A 20,656-nucleotide genomic window follows, 5' to 3' on the forward strand; every position below is an offset into this window, starting at 1 on the left:
AGCCGGGGAGGGGCGGAGCCGGGGAGGGGCGGAGCCGGGGAGGGGCGGGGCCGGGGAGGGGCGGAGCCGGGGAGGGGCGGAGCCGGGGGAGGGGCCTCCCAGGCCGCCGCCGCCGCGGGTGCGGGTGCGCGTTGTCCTCCCGCGGGCCTGGCCGCCGGGGCGCTCCCTCAGTCGCCGTTCCTCGAGGCGCGGGCTCCGGCGGCCCCGGCCGACTAGGACGCCCCGCGCGCCCCCCGCGCCCCCCGCGCCCCCCGCGGGCTGCCGGGGCCGGGGCCGCAGGGACGCCGCTGCGCCCGGCCGCCGCCGCCGCCGCCGCCGCCTCCCTCGGCGCCCGGGGCCGGCATGGAGCTCTTCCAAGCCAAGGACCACTACATCCTGCAGCAGGGCGAGCGCGCGCTGTGGTGCAGCCGCCGCGACGGCGGCCTCCAGCTCCGACCCGGTGAGGTGGCGGCGCGGGCTGGCCCTGGGCCCGGCGCGGGGGGCGGGGGCGGGGGGCGCGGAGGGGGCGCGGAGGGGGCGCGGCCGCCCCTCGGCGCGGGCAGCCGGGCGGGCGCCGCCTGCGGCCCAGGCGCGCGGGGCGGGGCGGGGCGGGGCGGGCGCGAGCCGGGGCGCTGGAGCTGTCAGGATTTCCTGAGGAGGGAGCGCCCGCCTCGCCTCTGCCCCTCCGCGGGGGACAAAGGGCCGGCGACCCTCGTCCCTCCCGCGCGCGCCTCCGCGTCGGGGTCCGCTCTGCTGCCCGGGGGCGAGGACCGGAGCGGAGCCGCGGGTCGGAAAGTTCGGGCGAGGGGCGCCTGGCCTTCACGGGAGCGCCTCCGGCATGTCCTTCCTGACGAGTTCTGGGTTCGAATCCGCTCCCGATCTGGGGCCGGAGGCGATCGTGCGGGTTCAGTGGGGCGTCCTGCGGGAGGCTCACTCCCTGTTGACATCTGTGTGTTTCCGGCCCCTTCTTGTTGAAGGTGTGACTTCGTTCTGGTCACCTGCTGGGCGCCCGGTTTAAAGCGCCTTCTCTTTGATTTTAGTATTACAACCGGCCTGCGTTGTAATGTTAAACTTTTAATAATGTTAAATGTTAAACTTTTAATAATATGACTCAGTGCTGTGCCATACAGGATGCATCGTGGGGCCATGTTTGGGTGAGCTGTTAGGAGGTGCCTAATCGGCAACGGTCAGTTGGCTTTAGGAAAACTGGTTGACAGCAGCCAGTGAGACGAGCGGCCCTGACCTCACAGAGCTGACAGGGGTCCCGGGGCGGTTGCCCTCAGCGGGGGACTCGGTAGCACCTCCCGGCTTGAGGCTGCCTGTTCCTTTTCCGAATCACCTCAGAGAGCTTTCACTTGAGAAGTGTGAGAGGATAGAGTTCTTTATTGTTTTTTTTTTTTTTTATAAAGAGTATTCTTTTTTTAAAGATTTTATTTATTTATTCATGAAGGATAGAATTCTTAAATACCCAGAACATTTAAAACTTCTTTGTGACTCTTGTGTGTGATATAGACAAGGATGACACGGTGTAGGATTGGAAAGCAGGGAAAAAGTCCAAATGAGCATTTCAGTATCACAGCTGTTACAGTTTATAAGATGATTTCCGATATTATTATTTTTTCCCCCTTAATATATTAGTCCCACATCCCCACACAACCTTACAGAGCAGGTGGTGGTATCCTCTTTTTCAGGTGAGAAGACAGGTTTGAAACTTGAGTAACTTGCTGAGCTCACAGAGGGCCTCCCCTCCCCCCACAACACACACACACTCTCGCAGGTTCCATTGCTTTTCTTTCTTTTTAAAAGATTTTTATTTATTCATGAGAGACACACACAGGCAGAGGGAGAAGCAGGCTCCATGCAGGGAGCCCAGTGTGGGACTCCAGGATCACGCCCTGGGCTGAAGGCGGCGCTATACCGCTGAGCCACCTGGGCTGCCCTCCGCTGCTTTTCTGTGAAGACCTGCTAGTTTGATTTGTGAGAGCAGTGAAGGAGAACTTATTTTTTCCTAGGCTCTGGGTGTATTTTTCTTGCCATTGCATTTTATTTCCTCTATTCAGAATGGAAGAGAAGTGACTGCACCCAGATAAAGTTCCTGATGATCTTGGGACAGAAGTTGTAGATAGGTTGATTTTGGCATTTTCCAGTCATTCTGTTCTGTTTTTCCTGATTTGACCATTTGCCTGGCGCACACACACACACACACACTCCCAGGTTGGGGTAAGGCTTCAAATGCTCCTTGAAGAAAGGTAGATTGTGAAATTCTTCGGCTGTCAAAGAGCCAACCCTTTAGATTCTTAGGGCTGGACTATTACAGCTGGATGGAACTTGAGATTATCTCCAGTTTGTCCGACAGAACGCTTTTCTGTGCCTCACTTCCTCTTCTATAAAATGAGGGTTGGGCTTTTGAGTCCTTGTACATCACAAAAATGTTTTTAAAACAATACCGATTTGTTCAGTGTAGACTTTGGACAAGAATTAATATGTTCTGTAAAGAAACAGGAGGTCTCCAGGTGGTCACCTGTGAATTTGGGCAGTTGATTGAGACGTATGTAAATAGGGTAGACTTGATTATTTCCATTTCTTGGGCTGGTCTCTGGTTCCTCTTAGCCTCCAAGATTGACAGAGGTGAACCAAGCTAGTGGAATCACATGCAGTGAGGTAGGGACAAGAGTCTTCTGAATAGGAGGGGTTTTGAGTGAATTATTTGTCATTTTCTTTAGTTTGTGTCTTATACCAGGAGCTCTCCAGTCCTAATGGTTGCTTGGGGATAAATTAACTCCCCTCAAGTGAAGTAAATCAACTCTTCTTGGATGCTGGCTAGCAGCTTTCAGTGAAGGCTACTGAAACCCATACTTCTGAGCTAAAGAAGCTCAGATGAGTCACAGGCTTAAGCCTTTAAGGAATATTCACAGGGTAACCTGGGCTTAGATTTTGGATTAAGCCATGTGAGTTGTATTACTGTTTATATATCCAAAGTCCATATCAGAAGGTAAATTAAAATTTTTTTTTCTGAATAAAATGGCTGTAGTCTTTGCAATTAAGTTTATATCCCTTCTGAGGATACAGCAGACCACAGAGAGATGTAGACCAAAACTCCAGAGGAGGGAAGAGGCCATTATGTTTCTGAAGTAACAGCCTGTTTTGATCTTTAGGTGTTCAAGTGTAGCCAGTGAGTAAAGAATCCCATGCACTAAACTTTACTGAATAGTTTTTCCTATCCAGTACTCAAGATCCTGTCTATAGAATGGCTATTAATAATGGTATTTTAATTGGATAAGTGCTTTTCAGATCTTTTTCTATAGAATCATTTAATATGTCTTCATTTTATTGGATCTCTTCCCTCTGCTTTTATGGACAGTTTTGCTATTGTTTGTAATGACAGCATTTAAAATTTCATTGCTTCCTCTTGGCTATTTAACTGAATAGATTACTGACCAAGTCCTTTTCTTTTCCAAAGGGCAGTATTATAAAACCAAAAAAGCCTGTGGGCATTGTGGTTTTTGTTTGTGGCTATTGAACAACCTGAAACAGGACTTTTCTTTTTCCTAGAGACATCCGAAGAATCAGTATGGATATTTGAAGTTTAAAAGCACCATTTCCTTAGCCTGGAATGTTTATCAGTCCCTTTTCCTGCCAAATTTATTCTGGACCCAGCTCAGATACTGCCCCCATCTGGTGCTCACCCTGGCCCACGTCCCAAATAATTCTGGGGCAGAATTGTTGGTCACCTTAATCGTATTTCCAGGTGCTTTATATGCTTAGTACACACTTCCATTACAGCCCATACTGCATCATATAATAATTTGCTTGCTTCTTCCCTAGTGGACAGTGCATTTCCCAGAGCAAGGACCGTACTTACTCATCTTGGTATCTGGCTTTAGAGTGGTTAGGATGAAGAAGGCCTTTTTGGCCTTTGAGCTCACTCAAGTCCAAGTTTTTTCTTCTCAGTCCTATCATTATCATAAAAATAGGATGTTGGGCTATGCTTAATTTTAATTGTAGGCCCTGTTTTAGAATATCTTCTAATTGGGACAGAAAATCTCTGTCCACTTGGGTGAGGAAGTAAATATAAGGAAAGGTGACTTTTCACTTGTGTTTTCTGATAGAGCATCACCTTTTTTTTCTTTCTTTTTCTGTGTGGAAATCTTTGTGGTAGTAATCCTTATTTTCTTCTTTAACATTGTTTAAATATTTTCAGTTTTTTTCTTCCAGCTCAACACTTGAGTACTGTTACTTTTTCTGCTCTTTCCACTTTCTTAAGGTTAGTGAGGAGTCTGCCTTCATAGCAGACTGCTTTTTGGTGGATGCTTATGTCTTTTGCAGGGTAATGACTACCAGAGATTGTTTTATTTTCTACCGGGAAAATAAAGCTCTGTGTGAATATTTGATAATCTCCTGAAAGTGATGTTTTATTATCTGAGAATAAGGATTATAATTTAAAGACTTAAGGAGGAATATAATGTAGTCTACTATTGGGGAAGGGTGGTAGGGTCTTATCTCTTTAGTCTTAAAATTGCTCCTACTAGTCCTTGTGGCTTTGTCTGATATGATGGTGTTATGTAATTTCCTGCTGAGTATTGCTTCATTCTATTCTGAGACTGAGTGACCATAAAAAGATGGCAAAGCATCTGTCATATATATAACATTCATAAGCATGTAAACCATATTTATGGATATGATACTCTGAACGATGAATACCAGAGAACATTTTTTTGGAGGGGATAGTAGCTCTGTTAGAATTCACAGAAACCTTAAAAAGTGTTCCTGTTCTTCCTAGAGTTATTTTTTGATGAAAATTATTTTTAGTATGTCATATGAAGTTAACTTTTTTCAAATGAGAAATTATCGTTATAGAATTGAAATCCACATGGAACAGTTATCTCTTCAGGAATTGCATTTTATGAAACTAGATTCCATTTATTTAGAGATTGTTAGTGTCATTGGTATTTACTTTGGAAAAAAATTATTTTGAACTTGATCTTTTTAAAAACTCATGTTTACTAAAAAGTCACAAATTACCAAAATGTAACCAGGCGTTTGTATTTAAAAATTGATTATTGGGGCACCTGGGTGGTTCAGTTGATTGAGAGACTGATTCTTGATTTTGACTCAGGTCATGATCTTGGGGTTGTGGGATGAAGCTCTACACTCAGTGTGGAGTCGGCTTGTCCCTCTCCCTTTGCCTCCCTCCTCTCGTGTGTGTGCTCTTTCTCTCTCACTCTCTCTCTCTCTCTCATAACAATTTTTTTTTAAAGTTGATTATTAAATCTATTGTAAAAATCTTTTTAAATCATTTTGTTGAATAACTAGGGTTTTTAAAAAATTTATTTATTTATTCATGAGAGACACAGACTGAGAGAGAGAGAGAGAGAGGCAGAGACACAGGCAGAGGGAGAAGCAGGCTCCATGCAGGGAGCCGGATGCGGGACTCGATCCTGGGACTCCAGGATCATGCCCTGGGCCGAAGGCAGACGCCAAACCGCTGAGCCACCCAGGGATCCCCGAATAACTAGGTTTTGTTGTGATGTCTTTAGTCTTCAGTTTCTTTTAAATGGCTTATCAGTTTTATACCTTAAATCACTTTTCTCCCATATTTTATATTTCTAACAGATTAGCAATTTGATTGATTGTACACATTTATTTTTATGAACAATTGATGCATGCAAGGTAGAAAAGACCGTTTTTTTTGTTGTTGTTGTTGTTTTTTTGTTTTTTTTTGAAAAGACCGTTTTCTAAAGTAACCCCCTCCCCTCTTCTTTAGCTTAAAAAAAGTCTAAGGTGATTGATGACATTTTCAATCAAGTGGTACAGATTTTGGGAAGTTTTTGTACATATTTTGTTGTCTACATTGTCAACTGCGATTAATAGTAGTAATAGCAACAGCTTTTATGTATAGAACATTTTTCTCAATCAGAAACTGCTCTAAGCCCTTGATATGTACTGTTTCCTTTCATCCCCACAATAAACATCAGGAAGAGGTTTTTATTATTATCCTCACTTTATAGGTGAGGCAGCGCAGGCACACAGAATAACTTTTCCAGCTTCACAACAAAGTAAGAGAATCTAACTAGCTTCTAACCCAGTATATGACTCCAAAGCCAAATTTTCCCCAATATTGACAAAAATGTTTTATAAACCTTTCTACCTTCTTGACCACAGGATTTATATTTTTATGGGTAATATCTGAAATGCATCTTTAGCTATCATAATGCTATAGGGTAGCTTATGGAGAGAATAAAAAAGCCTTAAATGTCAAAGCATCATATTGAGAAAGGATCTATATAGAACAAAAGGCTGATAATGGGACTACTGGTTGGTTCTATGACCCTACCTACCCCCTGCCCTGACTCCTTGTTGCAAACAAGTTTATGTAGTTGCAGGGAATGTTGTTATATAATAGATCGCCTAGTGATTTTTCCACATTATGGTCAGTTTATCAGATTACTCTTCTTAAGTTTTTAGAACATCTGCAGTTTGGGAAGGGAATAGATATAGGGTAGATCTTGGAGCAGAAACATTGATATGTATTGGCTGGGAACTAGTTCAGCCAGTGATGAGCAACCTGAAGCCTTTTCCAGTCTACCTTCAAGAGTCCTAGATCCAGTTTCACTGTATCCTTTCAGAGCACATAAAGCAGAGGGAGTGGAGGAGAGAAGGTCTTCAGGACAACCACCTTCAAAGAGGGCAAGAACCTTTGTAGAGTCACTAGTTCCTAGATGCTTGTATTCTGACCAGGCCTTAGCCAGCAGATGCCAGGACTTGCCAAAGGCCGGCTTCAGTGTCAAGGCCTTTTAGGCTACAGTATTCAGATGCCAGAAACCAGGGAGCCCTGACAGCTTGGTGTTTCAGAAATTTGGTCACATTGGTGCAGCTCCTGGATGCCCAGCAGCATGACTCCCCTTTGTCCTAACTGCCCAGCCTACTTCAGCCCCAGCAAGGAGAAAGAGGTGTAGATTCATCTCCACTTCCCTAGCACTTGGCCATAGCAGGTCTTCTATAAAAATAATAGTGAATTAATTGAAATGATTCTATTCCCTGGTTGACCCTGTGTACCTTAAGCAGCAAAGGGGTGCTGGGACGATTAAACAGAATATAAGAATAGAAGACCAGAACCTGCCTCTCTTGCCAAAAAAAAAAAAAAAAAGTTCTAATTTCTTATTGTCATTTTATTCATAAAGAGAGGAATCTAACTTTTAAGTCTGGGATTCGATAAATCTGTTCTCTTTTTGAATGAAAATAAATGCAATGCAAAGACATTGATATTTTTCTCGAACTGGCCCTTATGCAAATAACAAAAATCACTTGTTGCTGATTCTGGTACTTGTGATTTTTGACAAAATTAGGTGATATATTTACAGATAGATACTAGATGATTAGAAAATCAAACTAGTTTGTGCTATCGATTGTGTGGATTCTCATAGCCATAGTTTACTCTTGGTGTGTTTCATGGGGATTTAAAGGTGTTAGATCTTTGTAAGCTGTATTACTATCTTTCTATGAATAAACTGTAAACTGGTTTATTTCTGTTGAAATGTTTTGAAATATAACCTTTAAAAATCTAGTCTTGCAAACACAAGCCCTGGGAAGGTAACAGCAGTGTCCTAGAACCTCTAACAAATAATTACTTGTTATAATCACTATGTATATACTGACCATAATTGAACTGAGAAGAACATTTGGAGTATATTTAACAAAATAGAGAAGTAATACATTTTTAAAATTATCAGTAGCTGTTGATAATATGTTAAGTAATAATGCACAAGTAGCATTTTAGAATTGATGATAAACACTGAACATTTAGTAATATAGTACTATCACAACACATTCTGGTAGGATCTTAATTAAATCCCATGCTCTGTTAGGATGACTCATTTTCCGGTTGCTGCGAGACCCTTAAAGAAACTGCTCTCATTCACAAAAAAAGCATCCACTCCTGCCTGCTTTCTTTGGTAAGGCTGGTTGAATGAAATACAGGTTGATTTTAGGTCAGTGTTTCTTGTTTTTTCTTTTATTTAGTTTTAGTTAAGGTTCCTTCAAGTTTATCCATGCATTTCTTTAACTTGCTAGTGGGATATTTAAAAATACATTTTCTTTATGAATTTTTTTTACTTTGAAACAACTTTTTACTTACACTGAACCTCAGATGTCACAGTTTCTGCAATGGCAAAAATATGCAATTTGAAACAATCACAAGATCTGAAATATTAGGAAATTTTAAACACTGCTATAATGCTTTTTGAGTAGTTTGCATGTATAATATTAATGACACTTCTGAATACCATTTTACATTGTTTTTATGTCAGGTATATACATTCTTCTCCCTACTACAGGCATATATATCTCCCCCACCCTTGGGTGACAGACCAAATTGTTGAGCAGAGTAATAGTTTGCTACTCTCCCTTCTGGGCAGTTGTGCTTCTTGACTTCCAGGATTCACATCTAGTAGCTATTTTATTTATTCCCCTTTACCTCTTTTCCAGTGCACATCTCCCTTGTCTTACAATGGAGTTACTTCCTGAAAACCCATTGTAAGTTGAAAATATAATTTGAAAGTGCATTTAATACACCTAATCTATCAAACATAGCTTAGCGTAGCCTGCCTTGACCATGCTCAGAACACTTCAGTTAGCCCACAGTTAGGGAAAATCATCTAATGTGAAGCCTATTTTATAATCAAGTGTTGAATGTCTCCTGTAATCAATTGAATACTGTACTGAAAGTGAAAACAGAATGGTTGTATGGGTACACAATGCTTGTGAGGTGTGTGGATTGTTTACCTGTGGGATCACATGGCTGACTGGGAGCTACAGCTAACTGCAGCTGCCCAGCATTGTGAGCCTATGGTATGGCTTAACACTAGCCCAGGAAAAAAAAAAAATCAAAATTTTAAATTCTAAATACAGTTTTTACTGCATGAGTATTGCTTTTGCATCACTATAAAGTTGAAAAGATGCAAGTCAGACCATTGTGAGTGGGGGACCATCTGAACTCCCTTTTCGAAAAGAAGCAGCCTCATTTCTTCCCTGTAATTTTGTAATTTTGTGTTCTGGTTCTTTCTCCTTCCAAATTCTGTTCAGTCTGAAATTCTGTGAAGTCATTTATTTATTTCAACATTTATTGAAGACCTGTCTGCTGTGCGCTGTGCCAAAGAAGAAGGTAGATGGATAAGGACGCTGTACCCTCACTGGGGATGTGCTCCAGTGTGGGAGAGACATACACCGGATTCTAGAGTGACACATGCTGTGACAGAGCTTAAGGTCCAGTTGTGTTAGGAGGCTTGGATTGGGTATTAAAGTTTGAGGTTTTAGTGTTTTGTTTTGTTTTTTCCAAGGTGGTGAAAATCTGTTTTCCTTCCTAATAAAGAACATGGGAAGAAAAGTGCTTTTATTTGATTCTGTGAAGTTTCTTCCAGCTCTAAATAGTCTGATTGTTTCTCTCTGTAAGAGTAGAAAGCCATGGAAAAAACTAACTGTATACACTAGTAGACTCTTATGGACTTTTTTTTTCTTGGCAGACATAACTCTGTATGCATAGTGGCTTCGTTCTAATTGGTACTCAAAAAAAAAAAAAAAAGAAAAGAAAAAGAAAAAAAGGTTTATGAGAATGAGTAGTTCCTAATGGCCAGACTGAAATAGTACAGGCTCTCCCGCTTACTTCCCGCCTACAGGACACTGTGTTTGATCTAGAAACATCTTTATTTGAGGGCCATTAAAAGGACAAAACCTAGACCTGAGGGTGAATTTGAAGGCAGAGTTTTTTGTTGGAGGAGACCTATGGGGGCAGAATGACTATACAAATAATCCTAGATGGAAGGAGTAAGAGAATTGAGCAAAGTTTCCAAGAAAGGCTTGGAAATGATTTAAACACCACCTGAGAGTAAGGTTTCATCTATTTAATTATTGAAGTGCTAATTTTATGCATCTTGGTTGCGAGCTCTAAAATGAGGAAAGAAAATACCAATTGCTCTGATTTAGCTTTCAGGATCCTATTTCTGAAGATAATATCAAAGCAGTTTTGGGGAGCACAGAAAGTGAGGGGTAGATCCCAACACATTGCTGCTCCTTGGGTAATATATTATGAATTTATTATTTGAGGATTTGTCTAATCCTTATTTGAACTGACTATATTGTCAGCTTCTTAAGGTAATGAGTTTGGAAAATTGTAATTTAAGCTGTACTTACCTTCATTTATTCTCAAATTCTGTCTTTTTAATTTTTTTTAATTTTTTTATTTTATTTTATTTATGATAGTCACAGAGAGAGAGAGAGAGAGAGAGGCAGAGACACAGGCAGAGGGAGAAGCAGGCTCCATGCACCGGGAGCCTGATGTGGGATTCGATCCCAGGTCTCCAGGATCGCGCCCTGGGCCAAAGGCAGGCGCTAAACCGCTGCGCCACCCAGGGATCCCTCAAATTCTGTCTTTTAAATGTGTCTCCTGTACTAGTGTTCTGAATGTACTGTGAAGTCTATGCCTTCCATAATTTTATACATTTCCAGCAGGTCCTCCCAGGACCTGATTACATTGTCTGAACTTGCACAAGTCTTTTTTTCTTTGATTTGTCCTCTGTCCACATCTTGAGATGTGACAGTTGGGACTTTACATGTCAGAGAATCATAACAATTTTTAGATTGGTTATTATAGAGCTTAAAAAACAATTTCTGATATCCTTCATCATTGTGGTCAAAACTTTGTGGCTCTGTTACTGCACCATAATTAGATCCCTGTTTTAATAGAAAAGTCTAGATAGTCTTAAGATGCCTTTCCTAAGTAATGTCTCTCACCTTTTAAGTATTCTTAGGGTTATTTTTTGAAATAGTTCTTTATACTAGTTTAGATCAGCTTTTATGCCAACTATGTTTTGAGACTTTATGTAGTTTGTAGTACTTTATTTCATGAAGGTGTTTCAAGGCCTGCCTGGTGCAGGAGTCATCTATAAATCAAAGTGATATAAAATTACTAATGCAGGTTCCACCCAATAACCTACAATCCCTTAGACGAGTAATTCTCAATCTGCTGGTACATTAGAATCACCTCGGGGAGATTAACAAAATACTTGTGCCAGGGCCCCACCCTAACCACCTGAGTCAGACTGTCTTCAAAGGGTGGGGCCCAGGCATCTGCATTTTCTAAAGCTCCTAGATGATGATCATGAGAACCCAGGATCAGCAACCGGTGTGTTGGAGTTCACACTGGGAAATCACCAGCTGCTAGAACTTCTAAATTGGATTAACTCTTTAGCTTGCTGAATGCTGGAAAATAATTACCATTAGAGAGTTCAAAGAAATGTGTATCAGACTTTGCATTTATAAGACAGCACCTGAGTCAAATTATTCCCTAACCTGTTTTCCTTAATTAAATTTTGAGAATTGAAGCATGAGCTAACGATGGGAACTTACAGTTCCTCATGTTAGAACCCTTTTCCTCATCTGTTTGACTTTCGTGTTGGTGATTGTCTCTTCAGAGCAATAATATCCTTTGTCTTTAGCAGGAAATGAAACTTGGGTCTGCTTGTTTATGCATACTCTAGCACCTTTTTTTTTTTTTCCTCCTTAAAGACACAAGTGAAACTGCTATAAACTTCAGTAGATGTGTGAGACCCAAGCTTATCTTGGGCTGAAGGAGTGCCAGTCACTCTGGGCTCTTGGAATGAATGACTCATGCACTCTGAAGGCACACAGTATTTAATCACTTGTTTTCTGTGTACCAGGAAGAGGAGGGCATGTGAAAATAGAAGCCATGTACTGCCAAATGGGTCTGAAATAAGAGTGGAAATGTTGACCTAAGGGGTCAAACAATTGAGCTATGACAAAATACCTAAATATCTTTGGGTGTGTGTTACTTTAATTATTCCATTATTTTAATTTAAATTTGGCGCTATTTCAAAAGTGCTATACTTTGATAATTTGTAAGCAACTCGACTAGATAACTTTGAAATTCCTAAATTTTAAAACCAATCTGCCAATTTCAGAGGTTTCTCTTTTGATTTGTGTGACACCTTGGATGGTATCTTTTGAAGGAAAGATTAGAAAGCAGTATGTTTGTTGGAGCAGATCCATCACATGGCTCTTCTTTGTGGAAGGATAGAAGCCCACTGGTCACAATCTCTGCCGTGCCATTGCCTTCTGCCTCCAGAGTAGCCATTAATATTGGTGACAGGGTGGCCAATACTGAGTATAATTGCTACCTTGTTCAGACTGATATCATTTACATGTGTCCTCTGTATACATAGACTCTGCTAATGCCCCTTTTATTTCCTTAGTGAAGAGTAACAGGTTAAAAAACATACACACATTTTGAAGTGAACTGTGTGCAAGGTGCTGTACCCGGCAACAGAGTCATAGCAGTTCAGAAAGACCCACTACACTCCCTTCTCGTACCATTTACATTACCTGTTTAGGCTTTCCTTTCTTGTTTTGTCTTGCCTTTACATTGGTAAGGGAAGCCATGTGCCCCTGCTAGGCCTTTTAAGATAATTTAAAGTTTACTTGAATTTTCAGGTAAGTCTTCCATTGTGGGTAATCACAACTGCATTATTTATTATATTTATTGAAAAATAAATGCTTTTAGTATTAAAAGCACCATATTGGAAAGGACTGGTCTTTTGGGGCTTCCTTTAAAAACAGTAAAAACAAGATGTTAGTCTTATTAAATGTCACTAAAGATAAGCAGTTGATAGGAGAAATCCATTTTCCATTTCAATCTTTCATGCTTACTTTTACTTAATTATTCATTCATTTGGTTCAATAACTATTAAATGAGTGCCTGCTACCAGTGGCAAATAAAACAGGCATGGAATTAAATAAACTGAGAGGTTGAGACTTAAATCTCTCCCTTTAAGTAGTTAGTCGAAATTGTACATTTATTATAATTATTAATATATCAGGAGTTATTTCTACTTTTTATTTGTTTTCCATTATTATGTATACGTGGTTTTGTTGTTGTTTTTCTTTTTCCTACCACTTTCTCCTGTCTCCCTAGCTTGAATTTTCACCAGGTGTCTTTCTGTTGCTGATTAAAAGTTATACATTCTATTTATATTTCTCCATGGTTTCTCTGACTTAGTACCCAATACTTACTTTCACTTGCATAATGAAAGTGTACCACTATTCGTGTCTTTGCCCCAAGTGTATTTTTACCTCCTTTTAGATATTACCTCTTCTAGATTCTCCCCCTCTCCTGTGTAGAGGATTTAGGGGAACGTAGGAAGCTGGCCCTCAGTTTGCCATTTGGACCTAAATCAGGTTGCTGGGACTGAGACTGGAGTTACAGTCTAGTTTTGAGCTACATCAGAGCTTCAGGTCCACATTTCATGTTCTGAGGAAACAGGGTTCCGGGGGCATAGAGATATTTTCATAAAATATCTTTTACTCTGAGAAGGCTTTCAGGAATTATGGTCCTGCTATAATATAAGATTTAATAAGTAAAAACATATTGAAGTTTTTCCCCCTCCTTTCTTTAATAAAATCCATATGTAGACCCTTGAAATAAAAATCTTGGAGATATTTGAGTAAGAACCTAGAATTTTAAACACCTGTACATTTCCCAACTTGAACTAAAGGTTATCAAATGTTTATATGCCACATGTTGTGTTGGGCACTTTCACATAATTCTCTCGTTTGATACTATTACAAGCCCTGAAAGTTAGATGGAGTTTCCATTTACAGCAGAGGAGCTGTTGTCGAGAGGGGTTCAGAGACCGCAGTGGAGCTGAGATTCTTTCACCTGGGGCACGGGGTGCAGAGTGCAGGTGGTAACCTCATTGTGCCCACATCTCTGGACTTCGTCTAATCTCCTCATTCCAGTATCTGCCCAGACCACCCTTGTGCACCTGGCCCTGTCCTGTCACCTGGATCTCTGGCTTTAGGCCCACCCTCTCATGCCCATCCTCCACACACTGGTCCTCACATTCACTCTCCTACGCAGTCTACCCCGTCTGGACAGAGTGGCTCCTGCATTTACAACAACCCCCTGTGCCCCAAAGTGATCCCTGTGTAGTTCTGCAGCCTCCTCCTTCTAGCTTAGCTCATAGTACCAAACTGTCTAGAGTCCTTTCTGCATTCAGTAAATATTTGCTTTCCTATTATGCATTAAGCAGCCTGCCAGATGTAGGGCTGACAAGAGAGTTTTGAATGAGCCAGATTGGGGGAGGTCTTGGCCTGGACAAGGATAGTGGTGGTGGGATTGGAGAGAAGTGAAACATTCATCAGATATTGAGAAAATCAATAGGACTTAGGGAGGAAGAAAAGCATTTTGGATGTCTCCCAGGTTCTGGCTTACGCAGCTGGAATGATGTTGGTGAGCTGAAAGCCCTGTACAAATGTAAAACGAGGGTATTACACTCGAGAACATTTTGTAGGGAAACTTAGAGTGTTAGAGGTACACTAAAAAGAACCCCAGACTAAGTGGGAAATGGTGTTCTGATTTTGACAAGCCTGTGTTGTATGGGGCATGGCCAGCCCTGACATTTTTATCTGAAATAGATCCAGTGACCTTAACTTAGCCACTGTAACTAGTGAACCCTTCTGTGTGATTCACTGTAAATTATCTGACCTCAACTTGCTGCTCAATTCCATGCCATACTTTTCTTTGCCCGTTCAGCATTTTGGAACCTGCTGTGTACCATGTACTGGTACCATGTACCATGTACTGGGGACGTAAAGCTGAATGAGACTAGATCTCGATGAGCTTCCTCTTCAGTCAGGGATATAGGGAAGTCAGTAGTTGGATGCATTACACCAAAATAAGGTGCCATGATGGAAATATGAGCAAGGTTTAGGAGGGCCACAAAAGAGTGCTTGATCAATTCTGCAGGGCACATGGAGTAAGGAATATATCTGGGCACACCAGTGACTCTTGTTCTGAGTCTGGAATGAAAAGCAGGCAGAAGTGGGTGGGGAGCAGCATTCCAGACCCAGCCTGCACACACTTCTGGGTGGTTGCAGGAAGGCTGGGATGCTGGGGGTTGGGGAGAGGCAGGAGGAGGGTGGACACGACCAGCCTGACCAGCCCGTGCAGAACTTTCCAAGGAATTTGGACTTTGTCCCTAAGGCTGTGGGGAGTAGAAGTGATACATTTGGATTAGCAATGTTCATATTTATCCTTTTCTAATGCCCACTGTATTTTGTTCACAATATTAATTAAACTAATTCATTAATTAGACAAAACTAGACTTCAGGGGAAAGAGCACTATTTAAAATAAAGGCAGTCACTCTATCCTGATGAACTGTTGTTCACCAGGAAGGCACATTAATCCTGAATGTGTATGTGCCTGACAATGCAGTCTCAAAATAAAAAGCAAAAATTAAGAAGAAATGGAAAAATATACACAAAGTATGAGATTTTTAAAAAAATCTCTCAAAAACTTTTCAGTTAAGAAGTCAAGAATATTAGCAAGTACGTACAGGAGTTGAGCTAAATAATCAACAAAGTTGATATAATGAGCCCTAACGTTAAATAGTATGTTCAGATGTTTGAGATCCATTCTAAGGAATACTTTATAAATCGTGTCCTGGTGAACACATACCTGTATGTTTGTACCAGAAGCAAGAAAGTTTTGTGGAGTGTTTCTCTTCACCTGGTGCAGTTTTTTATTTACCATTCTGTTTCATTGATGTGAATGCTGATCTCATTATGCAAAATTGATTTCATGACCCACTAATGGATTGACATTTTTTTTAAGAGATTTTGTTTATTTATTCATGAGAGACAGAGGGAGGCAGAAACATACACAAAGGGAGAAGCAGGTTCCCTGCAGGGAGCCCCATGTGGGACGTGATCCCGGGACACTGAGATCATGCCCTGAGCCAAAGGCAGAAGCTGAACCACTGAGCCACCTAGGTGTCCCTGAGACCATTTTTCTTGAAAACACCGAGTTTCAAGCATGCATAGAAAACTGACTTTTTGGGTTCCTCTCACCATGCCAAGCCTTGGTTCCCCTCTCATCCCCCTCTGTCCTCCTCTGCCAAAGCTGGGAGGACTTTGGCTCCTGTTTTTACTGAGTCAAGGCCATCTAATCCATTCCTTTGCTGCTTCTCAGTGGCTATATTTAACCTTTCACCTTCCAGACCTAGAAAAAGGTAGTGTCATTTCTTTCCAAGGGCAACTTTTACACCTGTACTTTTGATTTCATCATCTTCTATTTTCCTCCTTGAATATCTCCTTTGGTTCTTCTTTCTTCTTGATCATCCTATTAGGAACTCAGTCTTCATGGGTTTAACTGGCTCTCTATCTGGACCTCAAAGATCATCTGTGACTATTCTTTTTTGTCACTAGAGCACAGAACTTGGTCATGTTTATAGTTTTTTTTTCTAGTTTTTTTTTTTTTTAAGTTTTTAATTTCTTGAATGGCTGATGTATTTGCCTGGCTCAAAATGTCAAAGATGGGAAAGAGTATTAAGTTAGGAGGTTCTCACCCACCTTTTCTTTTAGCTGCTGTATACCCTGTCCCTTGTGCTCATTCTCCTACTCTGGAGAGAAGAGAGGTTTCAGTGGCATTTTTTATTTTACTTATTCTCTTCCTGTCCTTCTTTGGCTTCCTATGTGGTGGTTCGTGTTAACCCCCTGTGCATTCTTCACTTACTGCCCACCCTGCCTCTGGGCTACATAGCTCCAGGTTGTTTCAGGCTAAGACTCTGGCAACAACCTAATTAGTTGTTCCTTTCCTTATTCTCAGGCTCTCTCTCCTGTCAATGCTGTCAGCTAACCCCTGACTGTCATCTTGTTTTATGTATGCCATTATCTGCCTGCCCTCATCTCCAGGAAGCACACACTCCTTAGTTTTTTATTCACATCTCCTCAGAGTTGGCCTCTTTACTTTTTCCAGTCTTATCAATCCATATCGTCTACAGCCATTGGTCTTCTGTTCCAGACAGCTGCTCCTTTATTTTTATGTCTTCTAGCCTGGTATAGCGCCTGGTTTCTGGCAGGTACTTAATAAGTGTTTCTCCACTAAAGGGACAAATTCAAGACCAAACCTTCTACTTTCCTCTGCGTTATTCTTCTTGCTGCTTTTCTTATGCTTAAAGTTCCACTTCAATGTAATGGTTCCTGGCTGCTTTACCTCTAACTTTGTCTTCCTCTTCCGTATTTCTAGAGCTCATTTGGTACCCAAAAGGTAGAGTCCTACAACTGTGGTCTGTTCATCCGAGGTCAGGGTACAGGGTTATGGGCAGTTGGAGCTTGCTCTTTAGAAAGGCATCTGTGTTGGTAGATACTGAAGCTTGGCCTGCCTGATACAGAGATTCTGGTGCATTGTTTGAAAAAAAATCAGGGTGGGGTGCCTGGGTGGCGTTGGTTGAGCGTCTGCCTTTGGCTTAGGTCATGATCCCAGGGTTCTGGGATGGAGTCCCACGTTGTGCTCCCTGCTAAGCAGGGAGCTTGCTTCTCCTTCTCATACTCCCCCTGCTTGTGCACTCTCTCTCTCTCTGTCAAATAAATAAAATCTTAAAAAGGGTATTTTTAGGCTGTACACCAACATGAATCCTAGTAGAGTAGTTAGACTGTTAAAAATGAACAAGGAAATTAATAAATACTTAATACTGAGTAAAGAACAATTTTAACTGTAAAGATAATGGAAAAAGGAGTGATACAAAAATTAAAAACCAGTACAAACACGTCAGAGTCGACATCTTTAATATAAAAGGATTTAAATCAATAAGGAATATACAAGAAGTGTTAGAAGATATGAATGAGAAAATCCTAGAAGAAGAAACATAAGCAGCTAATTTTATAATTAAATGTTTAATTTTACCTGCAGTGAAAAGAAAATAAACATCATTTAGGCAACGGATGCCAGCAAATGAGAACAATTTAAAAAGAAATTCTAAATGGTGACAAGAGTACTTTAAAACAAGCACTTTCCTATGTTTCTGGCAGAAGTCTAAGTTGGTATAACCCTGTAGAAAGCAGTTTGGTAATATCTGGAAGCTTTAAATTTTCTTATATGTCTTCACTGACTAATTTCATTCCTAGGAATCTCTCCTAGAGCTGTTAATTACAGAGGCAATAAAATATTTGCATAATACTCACCATTTATAACCTTATTTATTTTTAAAGATTTATTTATCTTAGAGTGAGAGCAAGTGTGCAGGGGAAGGGGCAGAGGGAAGAATCTTTTTAAAAATTCTTTTAATTTAAATTCAATTTAGTTAACATGTAGTATTAAAACATTAATAACATATAGTTTCAGGAGTAGACTTTTCATCAGTGCTTATTACATCAAGTGCCCTCCTCAATGCCCATCACCCTAGTACCCCATCTCTCCAGCTCCCCTCCAGCAACCCTCTGTTTCCCATAGCTAAGAGTCTTTTATATTGTTTCTCTCTCTGTTTTGATTTTTACTTCCCTTTCCCTATGTTTATCTGTTTTGTTTCTTAAATTCCACATGTGAATGAGTAAAGTCTTATGGTGTCTTTCTCTGACTTATTTCACTTAGCATGATGCCTTCTAGTTCCATCATGTCATTGCAAATGGCAAGACTTTTTTCTGATGGCTGAGTAATATTCCATTGTATATATACATGGCATCTTCTTTATCCATTCATCTGTTGATGGATATCTAGGCTCTTTCCTTAGTTTGGCTATTGTGGACATTGCTGCTGTAAACATTGGGATTCGTGTGTCTCTTTGAATCACTATTTTTGTATCCTTTGGATAAATACTTAGAAGTGCAATTGCTGGAGTCATAGAGTAGTTCTATTTTTAACTTTTTGAGGAACCTCCATACTGTTTTCCAGAGTGGCTGCACCAGTTTGCATTCCCACCAACAGTGTAAGTGGATTTCCCTTTGGGAGAGAGAGTCTTAAGCAGACTCTGCACTGAGTGCAGAGCTCTACGTGGGGCTAGATCCTAAGATTACCACCCCAGCCAAAATCAAGCATTGGCCACTCAACGGACTGTGCCACCTAGGTACCCCATCACAGTATTATTTAATAATAAGGGAAAACTGAAAATCACTTAAATGTTCAAGAGTAAGGAAGTGCTTCCTTTAGTGGAAAATTATGCAGCCCTGAAGTTACAATTTGGAGAGTATTTTAAAGACATGAAATGTTACAAGAAAAAAATTAGCATATACTGTTATATTTGCAGTCTTGTGATTCCATATGCATACAGACATATGACCTGAAACATAGCAAAATAAGTTATTTGGCTGGTGGGATGGGAGTGATAAAATATTTTTTCCCATTTTATACAGTATGGCTTTTATAATGAGAATGCATATTACTTAAAATGTAAATATTATCTTATTGGTTAGTTCCATGTATAGATTCTTTTTTTTTTTTTTTAAGATTTACTTATTTAAGCGCATACACAGAAAGAGACAGAGACAGAGGAGAGACAGAGAGAAAGCAATAGCAGGGGGAGGGGCAGAGGGAGAAGTAGGCTCCTCACTGAGCAGAGAGCCCAATGTAGGGTTAGATACCAGGACCCTGGGATCTGTATAGGTTCGTAGTACAATGGTTAAGAGGATAGGCCATGAGTCATGCAGGCCTGGCTTTGAATTACAGTTCTGCCCAAAGAGAAGTTAACTTTATTTGCCTCCCACTAAATATATCATTAACAACAAAGACATTCAAGATACAATAGTCAAAACTCAAATGAATTTGGAGACTATGAATTATTAAGTCTGTAATTACCCCATGAGTTACTGATTGATTATGAATTTCACTAAAATAAAATTTAAGTGGTAATAATTAAAATGTTATTTTAATTTTCTACTAAAGGAGATACTGTTTTCATTCTTGGTAATTTTTTCTAGTCTTGAGCTACCCACTAGGGTTACATTTATCTCCATGTATATAACAGCCTTTTGCAACCTGCATTTTGCAAGAGAATTAAGCCTTGCTGTCCTCACATATCCACTGAGTGTAATGAATTAGCCTCTTGCCTGGTCGTCTAGAATAGTATAAATTATGTGCCGTTCTTGGAAGAATTGAAAAAAGTCACCCAAAGCAATCTGTTCTGTTCTGAGCAACCCTCCCTCGGATGGATGCCTGGCATAGAATAGGCACTCAAGAAATGGCATGGCTCTTAGTGTTTTTGCCATAGAAGTCACATAAAGGAGCACCGACTTTCTGGATTTCCTTGCTTGGTGTAAGCTTCTGTGGGAAAGGGTATTTTCCAGGATGTGATCCAGTAAGTGGACATCTCCATGGCTGTTCCTCAGGCCTTGTCTTTGACTCTGGGACTGGCTCTGGGCTGCAGGCCAGTGGAGGACTCTTCTGATTTGCCCTCTCCCAGTGTACCAGCTTCTTTCCTCCACTGCAGGGCGCCAAAGTACTGCCTCCCATCTGAGTAGAGTTTTGGCTTGTCATTTCCCTTCCCCCCATAACTGTCCTTATAGCAGAAACCTTATTCAGGCCTTGGATTTAATACTTTCCCACAAATTGCTTTATAGTAATGTATTCAGTTTTGGATGTTCATAACTGCCCTTTGGGGATATCGATCATTTAAAATAGTGCTGAAGATTGTGTTTTAATGTTTTCTGATGAATATTTTCTTATGATTGCTTTTTATTTTATTTTAGCTACGGATCTACTTCTTGCCTGGAATCCCATTTGTTTGGGATTGGTAGAAGGTGTTATTGGGAAAATTCAACTTCATTCAGGTATGTTTCTGTAAAGTCCTTAAATCTGTTAAATTTAATGTAGCATTCTATGGCATTTTCTTCCTTAAG

The 20,656-nt window shown here is 40.8% G+C and overlaps 1 protein-coding gene across 1 annotated transcript in view; it reads left to right on the forward strand.

Annotated features, from left to right (window-relative positions):
* Positions 1–297: 297 nt before the first annotated feature.
* INPP5F (inositol polyphosphate-5-phosphatase F) overlaps positions 298–20,656 on the forward strand; it is an 87,248-nt gene continuing 66,889 nt past the window's right edge. The window contains exons 1-2 of the mRNA XM_038578965.1: positions 298–439; positions 20,507–20,587. Coding sequence (XP_038434893.1) covers positions 343–439; positions 20,507–20,587 — 178 coding nt within the window. The 5' untranslated portion in view covers positions 298–342. The remainder of the gene's footprint in view (positions 440–20,506; positions 20,588–20,656) is intronic.

Source organism: Canis lupus, chromosome 28, assembly GCF_011100685.1.
Source record: "Canis lupus familiaris isolate Mischka breed German Shepherd chromosome 28, alternate assembly UU_Cfam_GSD_1.0, whole genome shotgun sequence".
NCBI lineage: Eukaryota > Metazoa > Chordata > Mammalia > Carnivora > Canidae > Canis > Canis lupus.